Source organism: Larimichthys crocea, chromosome VI, assembly GCF_000972845.2.
Source record: "Larimichthys crocea isolate SSNF chromosome VI, L_crocea_2.0, whole genome shotgun sequence".
In the NCBI taxonomy this organism is placed as follows: domain Eukaryota; kingdom Metazoa; phylum Chordata; class Actinopteri; family Sciaenidae; genus Larimichthys; species Larimichthys crocea.
Genome location: NC_040016.1, coordinates 14,171,367 through 14,187,875, shown reverse-complemented (window position 1 = coordinate 14,187,875; position 16,509 = coordinate 14,171,367). Strand labels below are relative to the sequence as shown.

At 39.5% G+C, this 16,509-nt stretch overlaps 1 protein-coding gene across 3 annotated transcripts in view; it reads right to left on the bottom strand.

Annotated features, from left to right (window-relative positions):
• Nucleotides 1-1,560: 1,560 nt before the first annotated feature.
• Nucleotides 1,561-16,509, bottom strand: part of itga7 (integrin, alpha 7) — a 34,003-nt gene continuing 19,054 nt past the window's right edge. The window contains exons 5-25 of one of the 3 annotated variants that reach the window (XM_019270730.2): nucleotides 16,367-16,474; nucleotides 12,443-12,650; nucleotides 12,095-12,291; nucleotides 11,830-11,918; nucleotides 11,581-11,708; nucleotides 11,288-11,383; nucleotides 11,134-11,195; nucleotides 10,685-10,854; nucleotides 10,315-10,464; nucleotides 9,579-9,694; nucleotides 9,175-9,361; nucleotides 8,990-9,064; nucleotides 8,737-8,816; nucleotides 8,541-8,618; nucleotides 8,054-8,156; nucleotides 7,727-7,930; nucleotides 6,981-7,097; nucleotides 6,752-6,865; nucleotides 6,124-6,222; nucleotides 4,715-4,840; nucleotides 1,561-2,780 (exon numbers count right to left, since the gene is read on the bottom strand). In XM_019270730.2, coding sequence (XP_019126275.2) covers nucleotides 2,625-2,780; nucleotides 4,715-4,840; nucleotides 6,124-6,222; nucleotides 6,752-6,865; nucleotides 6,981-7,097; nucleotides 7,727-7,930; nucleotides 8,054-8,156; nucleotides 8,541-8,618; nucleotides 8,737-8,816; nucleotides 8,990-9,064; nucleotides 9,175-9,361; nucleotides 9,579-9,694; nucleotides 10,315-10,464; nucleotides 10,685-10,854; nucleotides 11,134-11,195; nucleotides 11,288-11,383; nucleotides 11,581-11,708; nucleotides 11,830-11,918; nucleotides 12,095-12,291; nucleotides 12,443-12,650; nucleotides 16,367-16,474 — 2,663 coding nt within the window. In that variant the 3' untranslated portion in view covers nucleotides 1,561-2,624. Of the gene's footprint in view, nucleotides 2,781-4,168; nucleotides 4,334-4,714; nucleotides 4,841-6,123; nucleotides 6,223-6,751; nucleotides 6,866-6,980; nucleotides 7,098-7,726; nucleotides 7,931-8,053; nucleotides 8,157-8,540; nucleotides 8,619-8,736; nucleotides 8,817-8,989; nucleotides 9,065-9,174; nucleotides 9,362-9,578; nucleotides 9,695-10,314; nucleotides 10,465-10,684; nucleotides 10,855-11,133; nucleotides 11,196-11,287; nucleotides 11,384-11,580; nucleotides 11,709-11,829; nucleotides 11,919-12,094; nucleotides 12,292-12,442; nucleotides 12,651-16,366; nucleotides 16,475-16,509 lie in introns of all 3 variants that reach the window. The other 2 variants (XR_002042682.2, XM_019270728.2) reach the window with 2 other exon arrangements.

Here is a 16,509-nt window from a genome sequence, read left to right as displayed (position 1 = left end):
ACAGAAACCAAAAGCCAAAAAAACTTTTTACACTTTGAATTTTGTACTAGCTATGCCCCCCTCTTTATGCTTAGCTAAGCTAAATGCTCTAAATATTCATACATATACAGTTGAGAAATATATTCATTTCTATCCAGATGTGGATGCCAGGTACGTCCAATCTATTTTTTACTATGTGTTGCAGCTCCTGTTTTGCTGGTTCAGCTGTATGCAGCTGATCTGAAGTGCAGGACTCACGTACAGTCACGTACAAGCAATTTAATCATCTCCCTGCTGGTAACCAGTTTGAACAGGAAATGAGCTGTAGATTTTAAAGCTCAGGTCGATCTGACCTCAAGCTATAAGTGGCTGACCTTTATGAACCAGAGCAGATGCTGAGGTCCTGATTGTTATTATTATATGACAGACAAGACCATTATCCCTTTCCTGTTCGCTTCACATTGATTAATTTTAGATACACAGACAAACATTAGATTTACATATTAAAACTAAAACAAAATGCCTTTATTTCTTCTTCTTTGATGCACAATCAAATGGGGTTTTTTTTAAAGCAGCAAATATGTCTTTCCTTATGTTGATGAATTCAAGTCACGCTACAAGGGCAACATTACCATGTAAACAAGAAATAAAATAATGTAAATTTATTCCATACAAGAGTTGTTGTTATCGTGTAGTTACACACTTAAAATGGCAACATTTACATACTGCATCACAACTACTTTCTCTTGTGTATTACATAAACAAACCTCAAATATTACAGAGGCTAAAAGGGGTATTTCAGTTTCCAGACTTTTGCCTCCATCTGGTGTTCTCCGAGTGAACAGCAGGTTTAACAAATCAAAGTCCGCTGGCTAAAATTCAACTGAGAATGACACAACTGACGCTATCTGATGGGTTTATTTTGTTTCCTTTTATTTTATTTACAATGTTAAACCAGTGCAGCCAAACATAAAATAAATAAAACAGAGTCATGAAAAAAAAATAGGGGAGAGGGGGGCGTCAGAACAGCAAAGGGAGCTTCCATGCAGCTAATACAAGATTGTCCAGCAATACCTAGAAAACAAGCTGACTCTTCATGCTTTACAGCCACGTCATCGACCCAAATTAGATCTAAAAAAAAAAAAAACATTGTCTGGTTCCTTGCTGACATATTCTGCTCTTCTAGAAATCTTCTCTCTCTCTTCGTGTTGTTTAAGCATTGGAGGGATGTTTCGTCCACTGGTGTCCAACAGATGCTTCAGCCTGATCTAATTTGCAAGTTGCCTTCTGTTCTTTACCCACAATCTGCCACTTTCATCATAAGGCACTTTATGCAGTTAGAGACATCAGTACTGAAATTAATGTAAAGTGTTACCCTGTCTGGTATGATTGGAGTACATTTCCAGGAGCAGTGCGAGAAGCAGGTTAATATAGCTATAAACTTTTGAAAACTATTGATACAAATATCTCAGTAAAAAATAAAAAACATAAAGGTAGTTGGCTCATAATTGTATCCAATTAATTCAGTATTGTAGGTTTTAATTTGAAACCATGTCTTCACACATAATCATTTTACACACTTGGGATATACATGTCCTCATGAGCCTGGACACCCATTCAAAAATCAATGTTTGGCTCAGATATTGAAACTCTTACACTTGAAAATGGGCATATGACTATATTTTAAATATTGCTTTGCTTTTGGGACCAACTTGGTTTTCAACAATTTTATGGTCATGGCTCTCTTACAGGCTCAGGCTCTGTTGTGGTTTCATTGATCTTATTCAAGTTCACAAAAAACTATTGATGTACAGTACCTTTGACTTTATGATTTGACATTTTAACAAAAAAAAGATATTGACACAGAAAGTATTCCTTGAATAAGGATACACAAAAACCTTTGAGTGAACTTATTGAATGGCTTTTTCAGCCGGCTAAGAGCGATCAGCAAGCCCAGACACATTCAGTGCTCTGCAACATCTTCCTTTACCTATCTTACATACTGACAATTTCCCAATGTTTACCAGTGCTAACTAAAAGAAAATCCCAAAACACTGTTTATATATATATATAAAAAAATGCATTTTTTCCTCGCACATATCAGTCGTCAGTCTTACAGTAGTTAAGGCAAAAAGTAGTCTTTGTCACGGGCAGTGGCTTCTTCATCGACAATGTCCAGTGTGTCTGTATGCATCTAATATTATACGGTATATTTGTGCATTCATGCATGTCTTTGAGTTGTGATTTTCTGTCCTCCTTTGTTCTGCCAGTCAAAACTCATGACAGGCAGTGAGGTCCATAGGGGCATCAGTGCACCTTCTGCAGGCTGTAGAACATATTGAGCAACTACACCGGTTCTAATATTGTTGCTGGCCTTCAGCATTTACTGTAAAACGCTGATACAGATGCACAGTATAAATAGACTATCCAAGGCCAGACATCAGCGGGATACAGTATGGGAGAATATAGATCCAGTCACAGTGTAACAGGCCAACAATATGCAAGTACTGACACAGTACAGAGTGCACAAGATGATCTCAGTCTATGTGCACTATTTTTTAGTCCGTTAGTTCCAATGCAAAGACAGAATGAGTGCCACACGTGGTGATTTGAATTAATTCAGTCAGTCAGTGCTTCAAGGGTAGTTATGAGGTCCCGTCGCTCCAGTGCGTGGCCCATTCCTTTTTATGGACAACTCCCGACTTCTCAGTCTGGAACTGTGGCCGGTCCTCGCGAGGAATCTTCACCGCGTGGTACTGAGGCAATTTGTCTTTGTAGTGGGCCCGTTGGAAGAAGCCACACTGTCAGCACAAGAAAGAGGGAGAGAAAGAAAGGGAACAAAAACAAATAATTAACTGATGGTATATCTAAGAATACTTTTGCAAACCGCCTGCATTCGTTTGCCCTGATATAAGATCGTCAAATATCCAATATCTTGCCTAGTAAGAATGTGATTTATTCCACTAAAGTAATATCTTTCCTAGTTCATCTCAGACAAATGAGAAGACAAAGTGATTATCTCACGACCTTGTGCAGTCAGGGTGACTTTAATATTTAAAAAAAAGGCACATCCGTCCAAAAAGCACATCCACATGCTCTGCACTACTACTTCAGCATCACTTTTAGGTGCCCTCGATTAACTCAGCAAACGCCACATTAAGTGCTGTTAAGAAAAATTGCACACATTCATATGAACAAAAGCGTCTAATTAATTAATGACAAGCCCATTCTGGCACATGAAAAACGCCCACTTGGTCATGCCATTGTTAATAGATTTAAAGTAGTGCATGACAAGCTCATCATGAAAATGAGTAGACTGGTGCCAGGATGAACAATGCAGAATTAAATTATATCATCAAGAGCAGAGTCACAACACACAGGACAGCAAGCATCTAAAAGCTCTGACTGAGGGATGTTTGAATGGTGTTCAATATGCAAAATACAGGAATAAGTTTCCAATCAATTTGTAAAAACAAAAACATATATTTTTGCTTATTAAGCACTGCGGTGGCAAATGTACAAATGTATGTTGTAATAATAGCCTGTAAAGTGCAGCTGGATCTATTGATATGATATAACTAAGACCATCACCCTCATAGCTTAACAACTGTAACTAAGCTCATCAGGTCTGTCAGACGTTGAATTTATACACCCACTATGTAGTATTTCCTTACCACGTGCTATATGAGTTTATGCTGACGTTAATATGTAACAAATATACAAATATGTAAGCTAAGTAAAGTCGGCAAAGTTACAGTAAATATCTATAGATTGAAATACAAAACTATTCTCTAACACTGATTTTCTTCTTGATCACTGAAGCATTTTTCTTGGACCTAACATTGGCTTAACTGTCTAGATAGTTCTGCTAAATCTGCTAACAGGTGCCATTTTAGCCTGAACAATTGATGGTTGCAGACCAAAAATAAAAAACCTTGTTATGTCTGCCTCTGTTTGAATCAAGTAGCCAAACCATTGTTTCCAAAAATGACTTTTGAGTGTTAGGATAGGTAGCTAGCTGTTAAATCTCCCATAGTTATTTGCAATATTTACCCCCTTGCCATGCTACACTACTGTGTTTTTGTTTTTTGAAGGTGCCAAAATGTGCTAATATTTCATCAGTAGTGAACACCACCAGCCACACGAGAGTGGGTTGAGAAAAAAAGCAATTGTCGGTGAGTATTTTTACCGCTTGGAGGGAGAGGAGGAGGGGAGAGCAGGCCAGAGCGAAATATTCTTTATATTATAGTTCTGATGCCTGCTTCTCCACCTCCGAGGGTTGGACCCCCAAATGGGCGCGGTAGAACTCCGTCTCATAGTGTGGGCGCCGCTCACTGCGTTTGAAGAACCCACACTGGGCAACAAGATCACCAGAGGGAAGTGGGAAAACAATGAGAAATGAAATAGAAAGGGGATTTAGGGATAGAGAGTCCCCAGATGGAAGTGAGAGGAGACAAAACAAAAGGGATGACACACAGAGGAGAAACACAAATACAGAAGAGGAAAGGAACAGATGAGAGTGAGCTGGAAGGAATAAAATGATTATAGGACAGAGCAGGACAAAGATAGGAATAATTGGACTAACGTGGAAAGTGATGAGAAAATGCCAGATAATAGCCAGTGAAGTGGAAGGACCTGATATGTGCAGTCCATTGAACTGCATTTATCAATATTTGCTATTACAATGAATCTCAAAGGCACAATAAGTGTTTATGATATTGTATGTGTGTGTTACCTTCCACAGTATGCAGACCAGTAGAGTCAACAGCAGGATGCCTGCCAAGACGGCTATGAGGATGATCCACCAGGGGATCCAGTACTGGTCAGCAAGCCCAGGCTCAGGATAGATCATCACAGGAACCTGGATAGGAATGGAGTCATGATCATGGTTGTAGGCCCCTGCCAACCAGTCAAGTGTCTGTCTGGACTCATATAATATATGTAGTGAAGAATAGTATATGTTTTTAGATTAAGTGTATTTTTTGGCTTTGCCATGTATGATTCCAAGAGGACTGATATCAAACACCTGAAGCTCAGTATCAAGCATAACCAGTGAGTTTGTGGTGGACTACAATGCTTCAAACATGGATGTTGCTCTATGCAGTGCGACGATGAAAGAAAATACAATTAAAATGAAAAAATGAATGGGTGCTTAGCGTTGAGATTAAAAGTGAAAAGTGGGACGATATGTGGCTTAACTTGTCAGTGTGTCTTACCACTAATAAGGACAAGGAACTACAATAAATCAGAGACCGCATATCACCCCAGTGGAGCAGAATAAAATGAACCCAGGGCTATCAAAGTATTGTAATAAGTGTAAGATCGCATCTTAAAATTCAGCTTTTCTGTGCTAGAAGATGTATTTTAATAATGTGGGCATCAGAGGAACCCCTGGCATTGTACAGTGGATAATTAGTGTGTTGGAGCCCCATGAAGCCCAAAGCTTTTATTTGAGAGAAAAACCTTTTCTGTTTCATAAAGTTTAGGGTCCATTTACAACCTGTATGTTGCTGCAAAGAAGCTACAAATTCTAAAACATGGATGTTTCACATACATTTTCACCTTGGCAGCTCAGAAGATCTATATAGTCACCACAGTTTCAAGGTGGGCACTAAAGATTAGTCACCAGTTCAGTATCCGATCAAATGTGAAATCCGGTCACATTCTCTCATTCTGTTCCTGATTTATGGCGTTGAATAATGTCCTTTGAGCTTTTAGATATAACATGTCATAATTTCATAGACATTTGTGTCGGTATTATCTTGAGTTGTGGCTAAAAACACATTTCGAAAAGTCACTAAACAGTCCAAGTTGATGTTTGAATTTGAAGAAGAAAGTGTCCTTGACATCACCAGAATGGGATGGAGAGATAGATGGATGGATGTACATATGGATGTATGGATGGATGGATGGATATTACTGCTAGAGATTACCACCTTCTAACAAATTAATCAGTGAGACTGGCTACAGTCACATGACTATCACGATAATAGGTGTATTTAAAGAGTTTAGAAATGTGTCAATTACCAATTCATGATACATATTATGTCTAATAATATGGATAAAAACATATCAGAAGACATTTGAGTACCCAACACTAAAAAAAATGTTATTACAATGTTATGCAGGATGCATGCTGGTTACCTGTGCAGCAGCATCCTTGAGGACAAGGTGTTTGATGGTGGACTTCACAGTGATGTTGGCTCTGACCAGCAGCTCCAGAGCACTGACTGTCTGAAACTCCTGCAAGACAGAGAGAGGAACAATAATCAAACCATGTTATTATATATCCAATTGGTCATGTATATAAAAACACTAAAATAATATAATCTAAAAACATAATACTGTGCTTAAATCTTAATATGAATATTTCAGCCAATAACATGTGATCATAGTCTTTAGGATGAACTCATCACATCATTTAAAACCTGCAAATTATACACCTGATCTTATTTTTTTAACATTTTAATCATATAAGAAGAGGAGTGATGAAATAAGATCATCTAAAAAAACATTTTATGTGATGTTCAAGGACAATGTGAGATGCAGTTGTAGGTGACTCAGTGCTCATAGCTAACAGCTGTATTCACAGTTTGCTGACTGTCTTCATATCAAACCTTCATTCTGTAAATGTATTTGCTGCAGTTAGCACTCATTCACTGGCATTAAATCAATGTGAGTGCCAGCAGTGGCTGTAACAGTTAAACTGAAGCTTTGATGAAGATTAAGTGTGCAGTAAGGTGTTATACTAATGTAGACAGGATTTATTTACCTCTATGAAACTGCTGTTCCACAGCCTGGCGTGGATCCTGAGGACAGCCTGACCAGAGAAGCTGTGGAGGGGACACTGAAACAGGACACAGCGCGCTGACCCCAGGAGACAATCCTGGAGGAGAAAATAACAGTTAAGCACTCTGGGGAACGTTCGCTCTCTCTCTCGTATGTATGTGTTTTAATCTGCTTCTGTCTCCTCTTTCCTTCTCTCTTCTTTTCCTTCTTACCAGTTTGAGTGACTTTCGTCGCTCTGAAGCTGCCACAGCTGGGGTCGTTCGTCCCACGCTGCCTTTTGTCATCACTTGACCTTCGTCCTCTGGGTGTGAGCGGCGTGTTCGCCCAGCCTGGTGGAAGTAGGACATTCATACAGGCAGAGACAGATTATTCTCTGAAAATAGTTTGACCTCTGCTTACCAAAAACAAAAAAACACTAAGTTGTCAACAGTGTAAAAATATACCAGGAGGATGATGTTGATGTTGTGTAATTGCAATTCTAATTTTTTTTTTTTCACATGTCATGCACCAAAGGTGCCTACTCTGCATAGACGTACAAGACACTACAAACGTATCAAACAAAGGCAATAAAGTTGTGATAATCAGTTTTTGCATCCAAAAATGAAATATACATTTAAAAAGGGGACATTAACCCTTTTTTCTAACCATAACTGGATGGAAATCCTACAGAAAACAAGAACAAATAGTGGTTTTGTCATCTAACATGTATTCCAGCATAAATACTGTGAATAAAAGAATATAGGTCTAAAGAAGTGATTTTATATGAGATTTAATTTAAAAGATGACCACAATATGAATCATTAATTGCTGATTGCACAGATCACACAGTTTACAAACCTTCCAGGCCAAAAAAACAAACAAACAAAAAAAAAAAAACACGAATCAAGTGTAATTTAAATGCATAAATAAAATAGTAGTAGTCTTTATTCATGATAATATATACAGGTTTGCTGCTTACCACCTGTGGAAGCTCTCCAGGTGAGGTGCTGTGTAGCTTCAGAGGATTTAAGGCCCCTGATGGGGTGCACTGTGTGTTTGGATGACCCTCAAACTTCAAGCTGGCAGGATACAGGAGCCATTTCTCATTGGTCAGCTCGTAAGGCCACATGATGTTGAGGAAGGCCGAGCCGAGCGTCTGCAGAGCTTGCCCGGGGTTGGCGACCTGACAGAGGAATGATTGTGATGATTAACATGTTTCCTTCTTAGTTGACAGTGGAAATATCTCATATTTTTATAGTACACAAACACACAAATACACACACACACACACACACTGGATCCTCACCACAAACTCAAAGTCCACAGGACTGCCAATGTCCTCCAGACTGGTCATGGCACTCTCTCCCTTCACTGTCCCGCTGAAGAACAGCTGGTGAGGACGAGCAAGGCTGCAGTAAAAATCACATCAGTGAGTCAGACAGCTGCATACACACTCACAAAGCTTCATATAGATATCTGTTTACTGCGTACAGTAGCTGCTTAAGCCCACAAGGAAGACTGGGATTATTTCATGACCCTCACAACTCTGAGGGGCCAGTCAGCACCTATACATTGTTCAGCCTCACATATTTTTTTAATTCTTGACCTCAAAATTTACATGTCAGGCCTAAATTTTAGATGTGAAATGATACAATATTGAGTGTGAATATCATAAAACAAGAAACAAGCTGATACAAAACATGTGTGATATTATCAGACAGCATATGATAACATGATTTTAATAAGCTTCGAGCTAAGGGACAACAAGGGGAAAATGTGTATGTTTAACTCACCCACTGACAGACAGAGGGAGCTCTATCACAACTTTAGCAAAAGCTGTGACCGGTGCCAGGTCAGACTGCTCACTGATACTGAGGACAAAACCATGAACAAACACTGCGATTAATCGAAAGATTATTTGGTGAACAAGTCAAATATCTGCAATCAAATAATCCAATCCTTAAGATGCCATTTGAAAAGAGGGCTTACGTTGTCAGTGAGAGATCTGCTGTCAGCTCAGTGGTCTCAATTGTGATGTTAGATGTGCTTAAGTTGATGGAGAACTTCAGCTGGAAAAGCAACACATAAAAATCAGTAAGTGAAAAGGCCAAATAATTACATAATTACTCTGATGAAGGCATGGTTATGGGTGGCAAATTGTGCTCTGGAAGAAATATCAAAATGCATGATAGTATATCATCAATATATGTCAATCTGAGCTGACACTGTTGCGTTTCCTTACCTTAGCATCTCGTTTCATAGGGTTTCCCAGGTCACATTCAATCTGGGAGCCATTCTGGTTCGCTTGGCATCTCATCTACAGTCAGTCAGGATTTCAAACAAATACTATCAGCAAAAACAGAAATCCAATCATACATGTACGTTGTATCGCTTGTCAAAAAAAAAAAAGAAAGAAGATTTTTCTACCTGTGGTGGGATCCTGGAGCCGGCATACGACAGAGTGTTTGGAAGAGAGATAAGCAGCTGAGCAGCATGAGCGTCATCTCCGTCCTCATCAGGTCGGAGGGGGTCAGAGGGCATGTTGGTGACGGTGATCTCCAGCACCACTAAGCGCTGGTCTGACAGGGAGAACACCTGCACGTCTTCCTCATCTCTGAATGAAGGGAAAGAGGACGAAAAACAGCTGTCATGAAAATACTCAATACTCAGCAAGGGACATATCGTTGTAATAGTCTGATTTTTGAAGACATGGTTTATACATTATTACCACTGCATACACATCATAGTTTGTGTTAGTTTATAAGTCACAAGTGACAATTTACATTATGAAGGTCACCAGCTCACACAGATTGGGGTTTTAAGATACTAACTTTGGCAGAGGAGTGAAGAGGTCGGAGGTCAGGGGTCGTGTTCCAAACTGGTAGCTCAGCTTCAGGTTGCTCTGGCAGATTTTGTCAAGTCCGCATCCTTCTCGCAGGAAGTTCACCTACAGAGGGTAAAATGAGACAGACATTAAGTATTTTATTAAATCTCAAAGCACAGGTTAGGTTTAGGTTTTTTAATACAAGATTTAGTGTTATAGTATGGTTAGAAATGTGCTGCAGCTTCTCAAACTAATGTAATATTTACTGTTTTTCTTCATCCTCTGTTATAGTACGTTGACATTTCTTTGGATTTTGGACTGTTGGTGACACAAAACAATATCTGTGTAGGTCTCACTCTGGGCTTACATTTTGTAATGGAAATTAATCATATTAAATGATAATGAGATTCTTTGTTTTAGCCTTAATTGTATCACTTTTCTAGATAATTATACTTAAAATGCCTACCACACTGCAGCTATTAGGGGTTCAATGGGTAGAAATTACATGGGATGAAAAACCATGGATGCAGCCAGTGGACGTGTGTGTAATAGGGTAAGAAATCCGCAAAAGGCTCCAGGAAAAGATGCTTAATTAAAAAATTTAAAGGGTCTTCACTGCAGCTTCGTTTGCAAGCTTGAATGTGTCTCATAAAGCTTGACTTGTTTATACTGTAATATGTGGGCCAGTATAGCCCATTAAAATCCTGACCATAAAATACTTGTGCTTCCCTCTTGTTACAGACCTCAGAGTGCAATGTATTAGAGGGGGAAACACTCAGTACAGGCTCCAACTTCTCCAGGCTCTTGGCACCTGAGTGTCTGCGCGGTGGAACAGGCTTGATAGTGTGAGTTATCGCCAACGAGATGGGACGAAGTTTGTCACGGATGCTCTCCTGTATGGACAGAGGTTATAAAAAAGATTAATGACAACAAAAGAGACAACAGAGTGTTTGTTTATGGTGCAAAAGGATTTTGGATTTTTGGAACATTTTCACCTATTTAAATGAAAAGCCCAAAACCAAGGCTAAGAACCACCAATTGTTGTAAATACCTCAAACTGAGCAAAAAAACATTGATTTGATCAACATGAACAAGCCACTAGAAGTCACTAACATGGAGCTGGAAAACAGCAGTTGTGCACGCAGGGTGACGCTGTCGATGCAGCTGCACTTCTTCAGTCTGAGTGTACTCTGGCTCCAGGGAGCTGCGACCAAGGAAGTTGACGCGGTGCGGGAGGCCCAACTTCCTGCGTTCTGTGTCAGCCTCAAAGTGCACAACCAGGGCTTGAAGGGAGCAAAGCATGGAGAGAGACAGAGGGATTGAAAAAGCAGAAATGTCAGGACACACACAGAGAGCACTTAAAGATCCCACCAGGGGCAGAACATACATGAAAACCCCATCTATGGGAATACAGTATTTCACAGCTGTGATTTAATCAAAATAAAGTCTAAAGTTACCCCACAGATAAGGTTACTTTCTACTGTAAATAGAAATGACTCCTGTCACAAAGGGGTTGAGTTGAAGTCCCACATGAGAGAAGAACAAAAATGGTCGTGACTTACTAATGTGTGGTGAGTAGTGTTCCGGGTGGGCTACGAAGACGAAGCAGGCCTTGACCTCCACACTAAAAACAGCAGTAAAAGAAAACCAGTAGCAGTTTTTTAAAAATCAGGATTTAGTTTAAATTATCCTGATTGTTAGATTAACAGTTCATACCAGACTCCTTCTCTGCCTTTGCAGTTGTGTTGCGCCAGATCAATGGAGTTAGGATTGATAGATATTTCTCTGATCACATGGATGACTGGACGAGACCTTGGGGACACACATGAAGACAAAGAGATGTGTAGGCAGAACAAATCATGACTAAATCATCGTAAAAATCTATAATAAACATGCAAGATTTATGATAGGGCTCTTTTTTTTTTCATTTAATGTGCGTCTTTAATGTCTACTTAGAAAATTGAGCCGTTACGCATGTCATTTGGGTTTTTAATTAAATCTTTTCTTACCTGAAGAGAACCACTGAATCATTCAGAGAGCCCACTGCAATATCTGGATACTGGTTATTATCAATATCAAGACCACCTGAGATGGAGTATCCAAAACGTCTCACATCAAAGTCACGACCATCAAGAACCTGAAGGGATAAGAAACACTGATCAGTCGTCATTCATTCAGACAGCTGATGTTGTACTCTCATCTTTTCTTTCTTCAGTTCACTCATTCATGAACTGTTTTGTAGGACACATAGGACTCACCTGAGCAGGTTTAGTTTCAATTCCAGAATCGGAGCCTCTGTAGATGAAAACTTTGCCATCTCCATCAAACGGTGCCCCCACAGCAATATCTGAACAGATGATTGAAAACTGTTTTATTATAAGAAACAAAAACATGTTTGTGAAAGTAAAATTTCATGGATCTTAGCTGGATTGAAACCAATAGATTTAATAATGATTATATATAATGTTAACAATGCAGTACAAGATAAGGTCATGGCTTTATGTGAAAAAACATTGTTCTCACCTCCATACCCGTCCTGGTCCAGGTCTCCTACACTGGTGACTGTCATTCCAAACATGGAGTCATAGGTCCCGTTGAGACGGATAGGCCGAGCCTGATCGGCCCAGCGACCAAAGGGGTTTAGGTACACATATACAGCTCCACCAATCTCTGCCTTACGGTCAAAGAAATTCGGAGCTCCAATAATCAGATCTGTCCAACTGGTGACAGAAAGAGAGGCAGAAAATTAAAAGTTCACAGCTTTTACTTGTAGTTTCTACTCTTATGCAAATGATCTGATTGAGCTATCACTGGTCACCATTAAGCATTTCATAATGATCATCCAAACTGACTCCAGCACTGACTCCTCACCCATCATTGTTCAGATCCGTTGTAGCCACCGAGTACCCAAATGAAGACGCCAGCTCTTCCCCCCAGAAAATGTGTTGTGGTACCAGCCGGTACACGTTATCCTTCCTCAACAGCACCACCGCCCCTGTGTGATTGGCCCGAGGTGCACCCGCCACAAAGGTCAGCTCCCTGAGGCTCATTATGCCCATCGCAGAGTCCACAGAAAATCCTGGAAGAAGAAGAAGAAGAAGGCACGACGGAGGGGAAGACGGGGGTAGGAGGAAGAAAGGGTCAGGGGTTAGTATTGACCGTGGGGCTCAGAGGCTCATCTCCTCTCAGTGTAGTATGTTCTGCTCATCTTCTTACTAATGAAATGTGTGCCTTAAGTGACTATTGATTATATGTCAAACTCATGATGGGTGTAAATGTCCTGTGTGCCGTGTTTGCTAGTGGAAGGCTGTCGGAGGCCACTGAATCCACTAAAGCTGGTCAGCTGGACATTAAGGGAGGGAGATGTATGAGGCTTCACCTAATGTCTCATGAGATTCATGATGCTGCTGCTCTGTATCAGTTGCCTCAAGTGAAGGCGGTATGTAAACATGGTGGGTGGATGTTAATCAGATTTATGACCTAAAGCAACTCCTCTTTTGTGTGAGTGTGCGTTGTGTACGTCTGCATATGTGTGTAGGAATGTGAGGATGCATATAAATCAGGTGGAGCAAAGAGGGAACAGATGGAAGATGGAGATGTGTGTGTACGCGTGTGTTTGCTTCACAGCAAGATTAAGTTGAAAGTCTTTCATCAAGCTGTGAAAATTAGCACATGATATCAAACATTTCTAGTAGATCGAAGCAACCGCATGCATTTGCTTCATTAGTTTAAAAACATGCAGAGGCCGTTAAGAGGGAGGGTAATCGATCAGGACATGGGGCAGGGGTGGGCGAGGGAAGGGGCGTTTGTTAGACTTGAGTAAACATGCAGAGGGATACAACAACAGAGACAAACAGTGGGCAGCTCCAGGGTGGCAGGTGTGGAATGCAACAGTCTGCATCGCAGGTCCTGTAAAGACCAACAGACAGAGACAAAGGCGCGACTTTTTCCACACGGGGTGGCTTTTAACACGCAGGCTGCTACAAGGTCGTCTCTATAAAACTAAAAAGGCAATGGAAGCTTAAAGCAGAAGAAGGTTTTAAAGAAGGCTGTAAGTGCTGTAAGGTAGTTACAATGAACCCCAGTGCAAGTTATTATGATTAGCTTTCGTATAATGTATTGTCACATGGACAACATCTACAGTATATATTGCCTAACAATCATGAATGCATATCTGTATATGTCAAAAGTACACAAGAAAATAAGAAATTATTGATTTAATTGAAAAAAGTACACAAGAAAATAAGAAATTATTGATTTAATTGAATCGTTTTTACAGTTTATGGAGAATAATGTTGTTATACATTGCCACAGACTATTTTACCCTTGTAACATTAAAACGCTGACGACATTTGCTTTTTTTATTTAGCAAATGGCACCATATTTAATTTGATATGAGTTTTTCTTTGAACATTTCTGAGGTGGCAATATAAACCTGGGTCTACTCTCTCTAGATGCTTGCACTATAACTTCCATATTACAGTGATATTGCACTATTGTTTATGTGTATATAGTTCTACATTTGTTGGTATGTATATGTACTGTACAGTATCTATTGTTAACAGTGTCTCCATGTTCATGTTCGCAGTTTCTTGTAGTTTAGTGCTACTTTATATATTCTGCTTTCTTTTTCTCTTTTATTGCCTATTTTGTTGTTTCATTCTATGCTAATTTAAATATTCGGGGCAATCTTGTATTGTATCATGACAATAAGACTAAACCTTGAACCTGACTGTTTGGTTTTGCTTTATTTCATATGGTCTAATAAATATTTTAAAATATTTTTTATAATATTTTTCTTTTCAAGTGCGTGATACATAATTTCAGTTAATAAGTCATTTGTTTGTCCATTCTCCTGGATGATGTATCCTAACTCAGTTTATTCCACATTTTATTTTTAATACGTTCTCTGAGATTACATTTACTATTATTTTACTATTATTTACTGTTGTTTTTTTCTTCCTGTTTAATGATTGAAAACTAAAGTAAGATAAAGACATGACTAAAGATGTAACAATTTATAGGGGGAGACAGTATTTTCTCTTTTGCCTTTTTTAGCTTTTCCCTTTACAATGGTTGCTCCACTTGGATTTGGCCACCAGAAAAACTGGCTCTGATAAAACAATTCATTCAGCCTGACACCGTGCAATAAAAAGCGTCAGTCTGTTCTCTTTGACAGGATTTGATTTGGCCTTGGTGGAGGTAAAAAGGACGTATGCTTTTATTCAGCAAGGCACTGCTCCTTAGAAAGTAATTTATGCATGTCAGCATAATAGAGGAACAACTAAGAGAACAATATAGGACAACTAGATGTCATCATAAATCCTTCAATGACAGTTCAGATAAAATACTCAGAAATAGCTACAACACTGTCTCTGTTATTTTAGTAAGCATGCATAGGTGTGGCATATCATCTGGTTAGGATCAATGGAAGCATGTGAGTAATAAATGAAGGCTAAAAGGTCATGTGGGAATTAGTGTTGTCAAGGAGACGGCTCAATATGGGGAGCGGGAGGGTAAGCAGGCTTGGAGGTATGTGAATGAAGAGATTTATGTCAGATCCACACACTTAGTGAAAAGTAATAACTGGAATCCACAATAACAATAAATAGACCCCGTTAAGACGACGAAGGGTCATAACACCCAGAGACTGAATACCAAGAGATTCATATCAATATAACAATCATTATACTTTCTATAAAAAGCTCATTTTCACCCACCGCTTTGGTCCAGACCTAAATATCTCAACAACTGTTTAATGGACTGCCATGAAGACAATCATGGTCCCCGGAAGATGAACCCTACTAACTTTGACGATCTGCAAACTTTTCAGGATTTGACCTGCAGACATTCATGATTCCAAGATGATGTATCCTCCTGTTTTTAGTGATCCTCTGACCTTTCCTCTAGCGCCAAGTTTACATTTATGCTTTTGAGAACAAATGCGTCAACCATTCTTAGAAATTTTGTACAAACATTCATGTTCCCATCAGGATGAATTGTGATCATTTTTGTCATCCCTCAGCTTTACATCTAGCGACCATCATCAGGTCAATATTTAATGTGCCAGATATTTTCGTTTATGACAAAATACCGACAAAACTAATAACCTCCCCATCAGCGTCAGCTGCAGCTTGTGTTTAGTGCTAATTAACAAACGTTAGCATGCTAAGATACTAAACTACAATGGTTAAACATTATACCTGCTGATCATCAGCATGTTAGAGTCGTCATTGTGAGCTCTGGTGTTAGCATTTGGCTCCAAGCACCGCAGTGCCTCACAGAGCTGCTGGCATGGATGTAGACTCATATTTGTTAGTTAAACCGTTTTCAAACTATTTAGTAAAACTATGACGACTGAAGAGAAAACCACCACCTGAAAAGCTTCATACCGACACACACATGCAGACTGATTCAACACACTACAGACGACAGATATCTATACAGACAGAACAGACAAACACCCCGCTGCTACTCAAAGAGACAACCATCTCCTTAACATTGTCCAATCAGCTCGTAGGGGAAAGTGAAAAATTATGAAGCCAAAAAATTAAATTAAAATAAATTAAATTAAATTAAAGTAAATTAAATAATTACAGAAGGTTTTCAGTTTTGGATGGCTGTCTCTTTATAACAGTAAAGGTGCTACGGTCCCATGTAGTACATAGATTACAGACTAAAAATCTATATACGTAGACACGAGGTGGGATTAACACAAAGACGGAGAAGACGGTGGGACTACTTCCACTACAAGCCCAAGTCCGGTCCAAACAAAAACACCTCACGCCTACAAACCTAAGTAGCTATTATGAGCTACATCTTCAAACGGTGTGGGCCGGGTGGAGGGCTCCAGAGTTTTGTACAGCAGTGCATCTTCAATGGGGCTAGCCATGAACAAGAGCCCTATGGCCCAAAACAGAGGGGGAAGACAGAAAGAG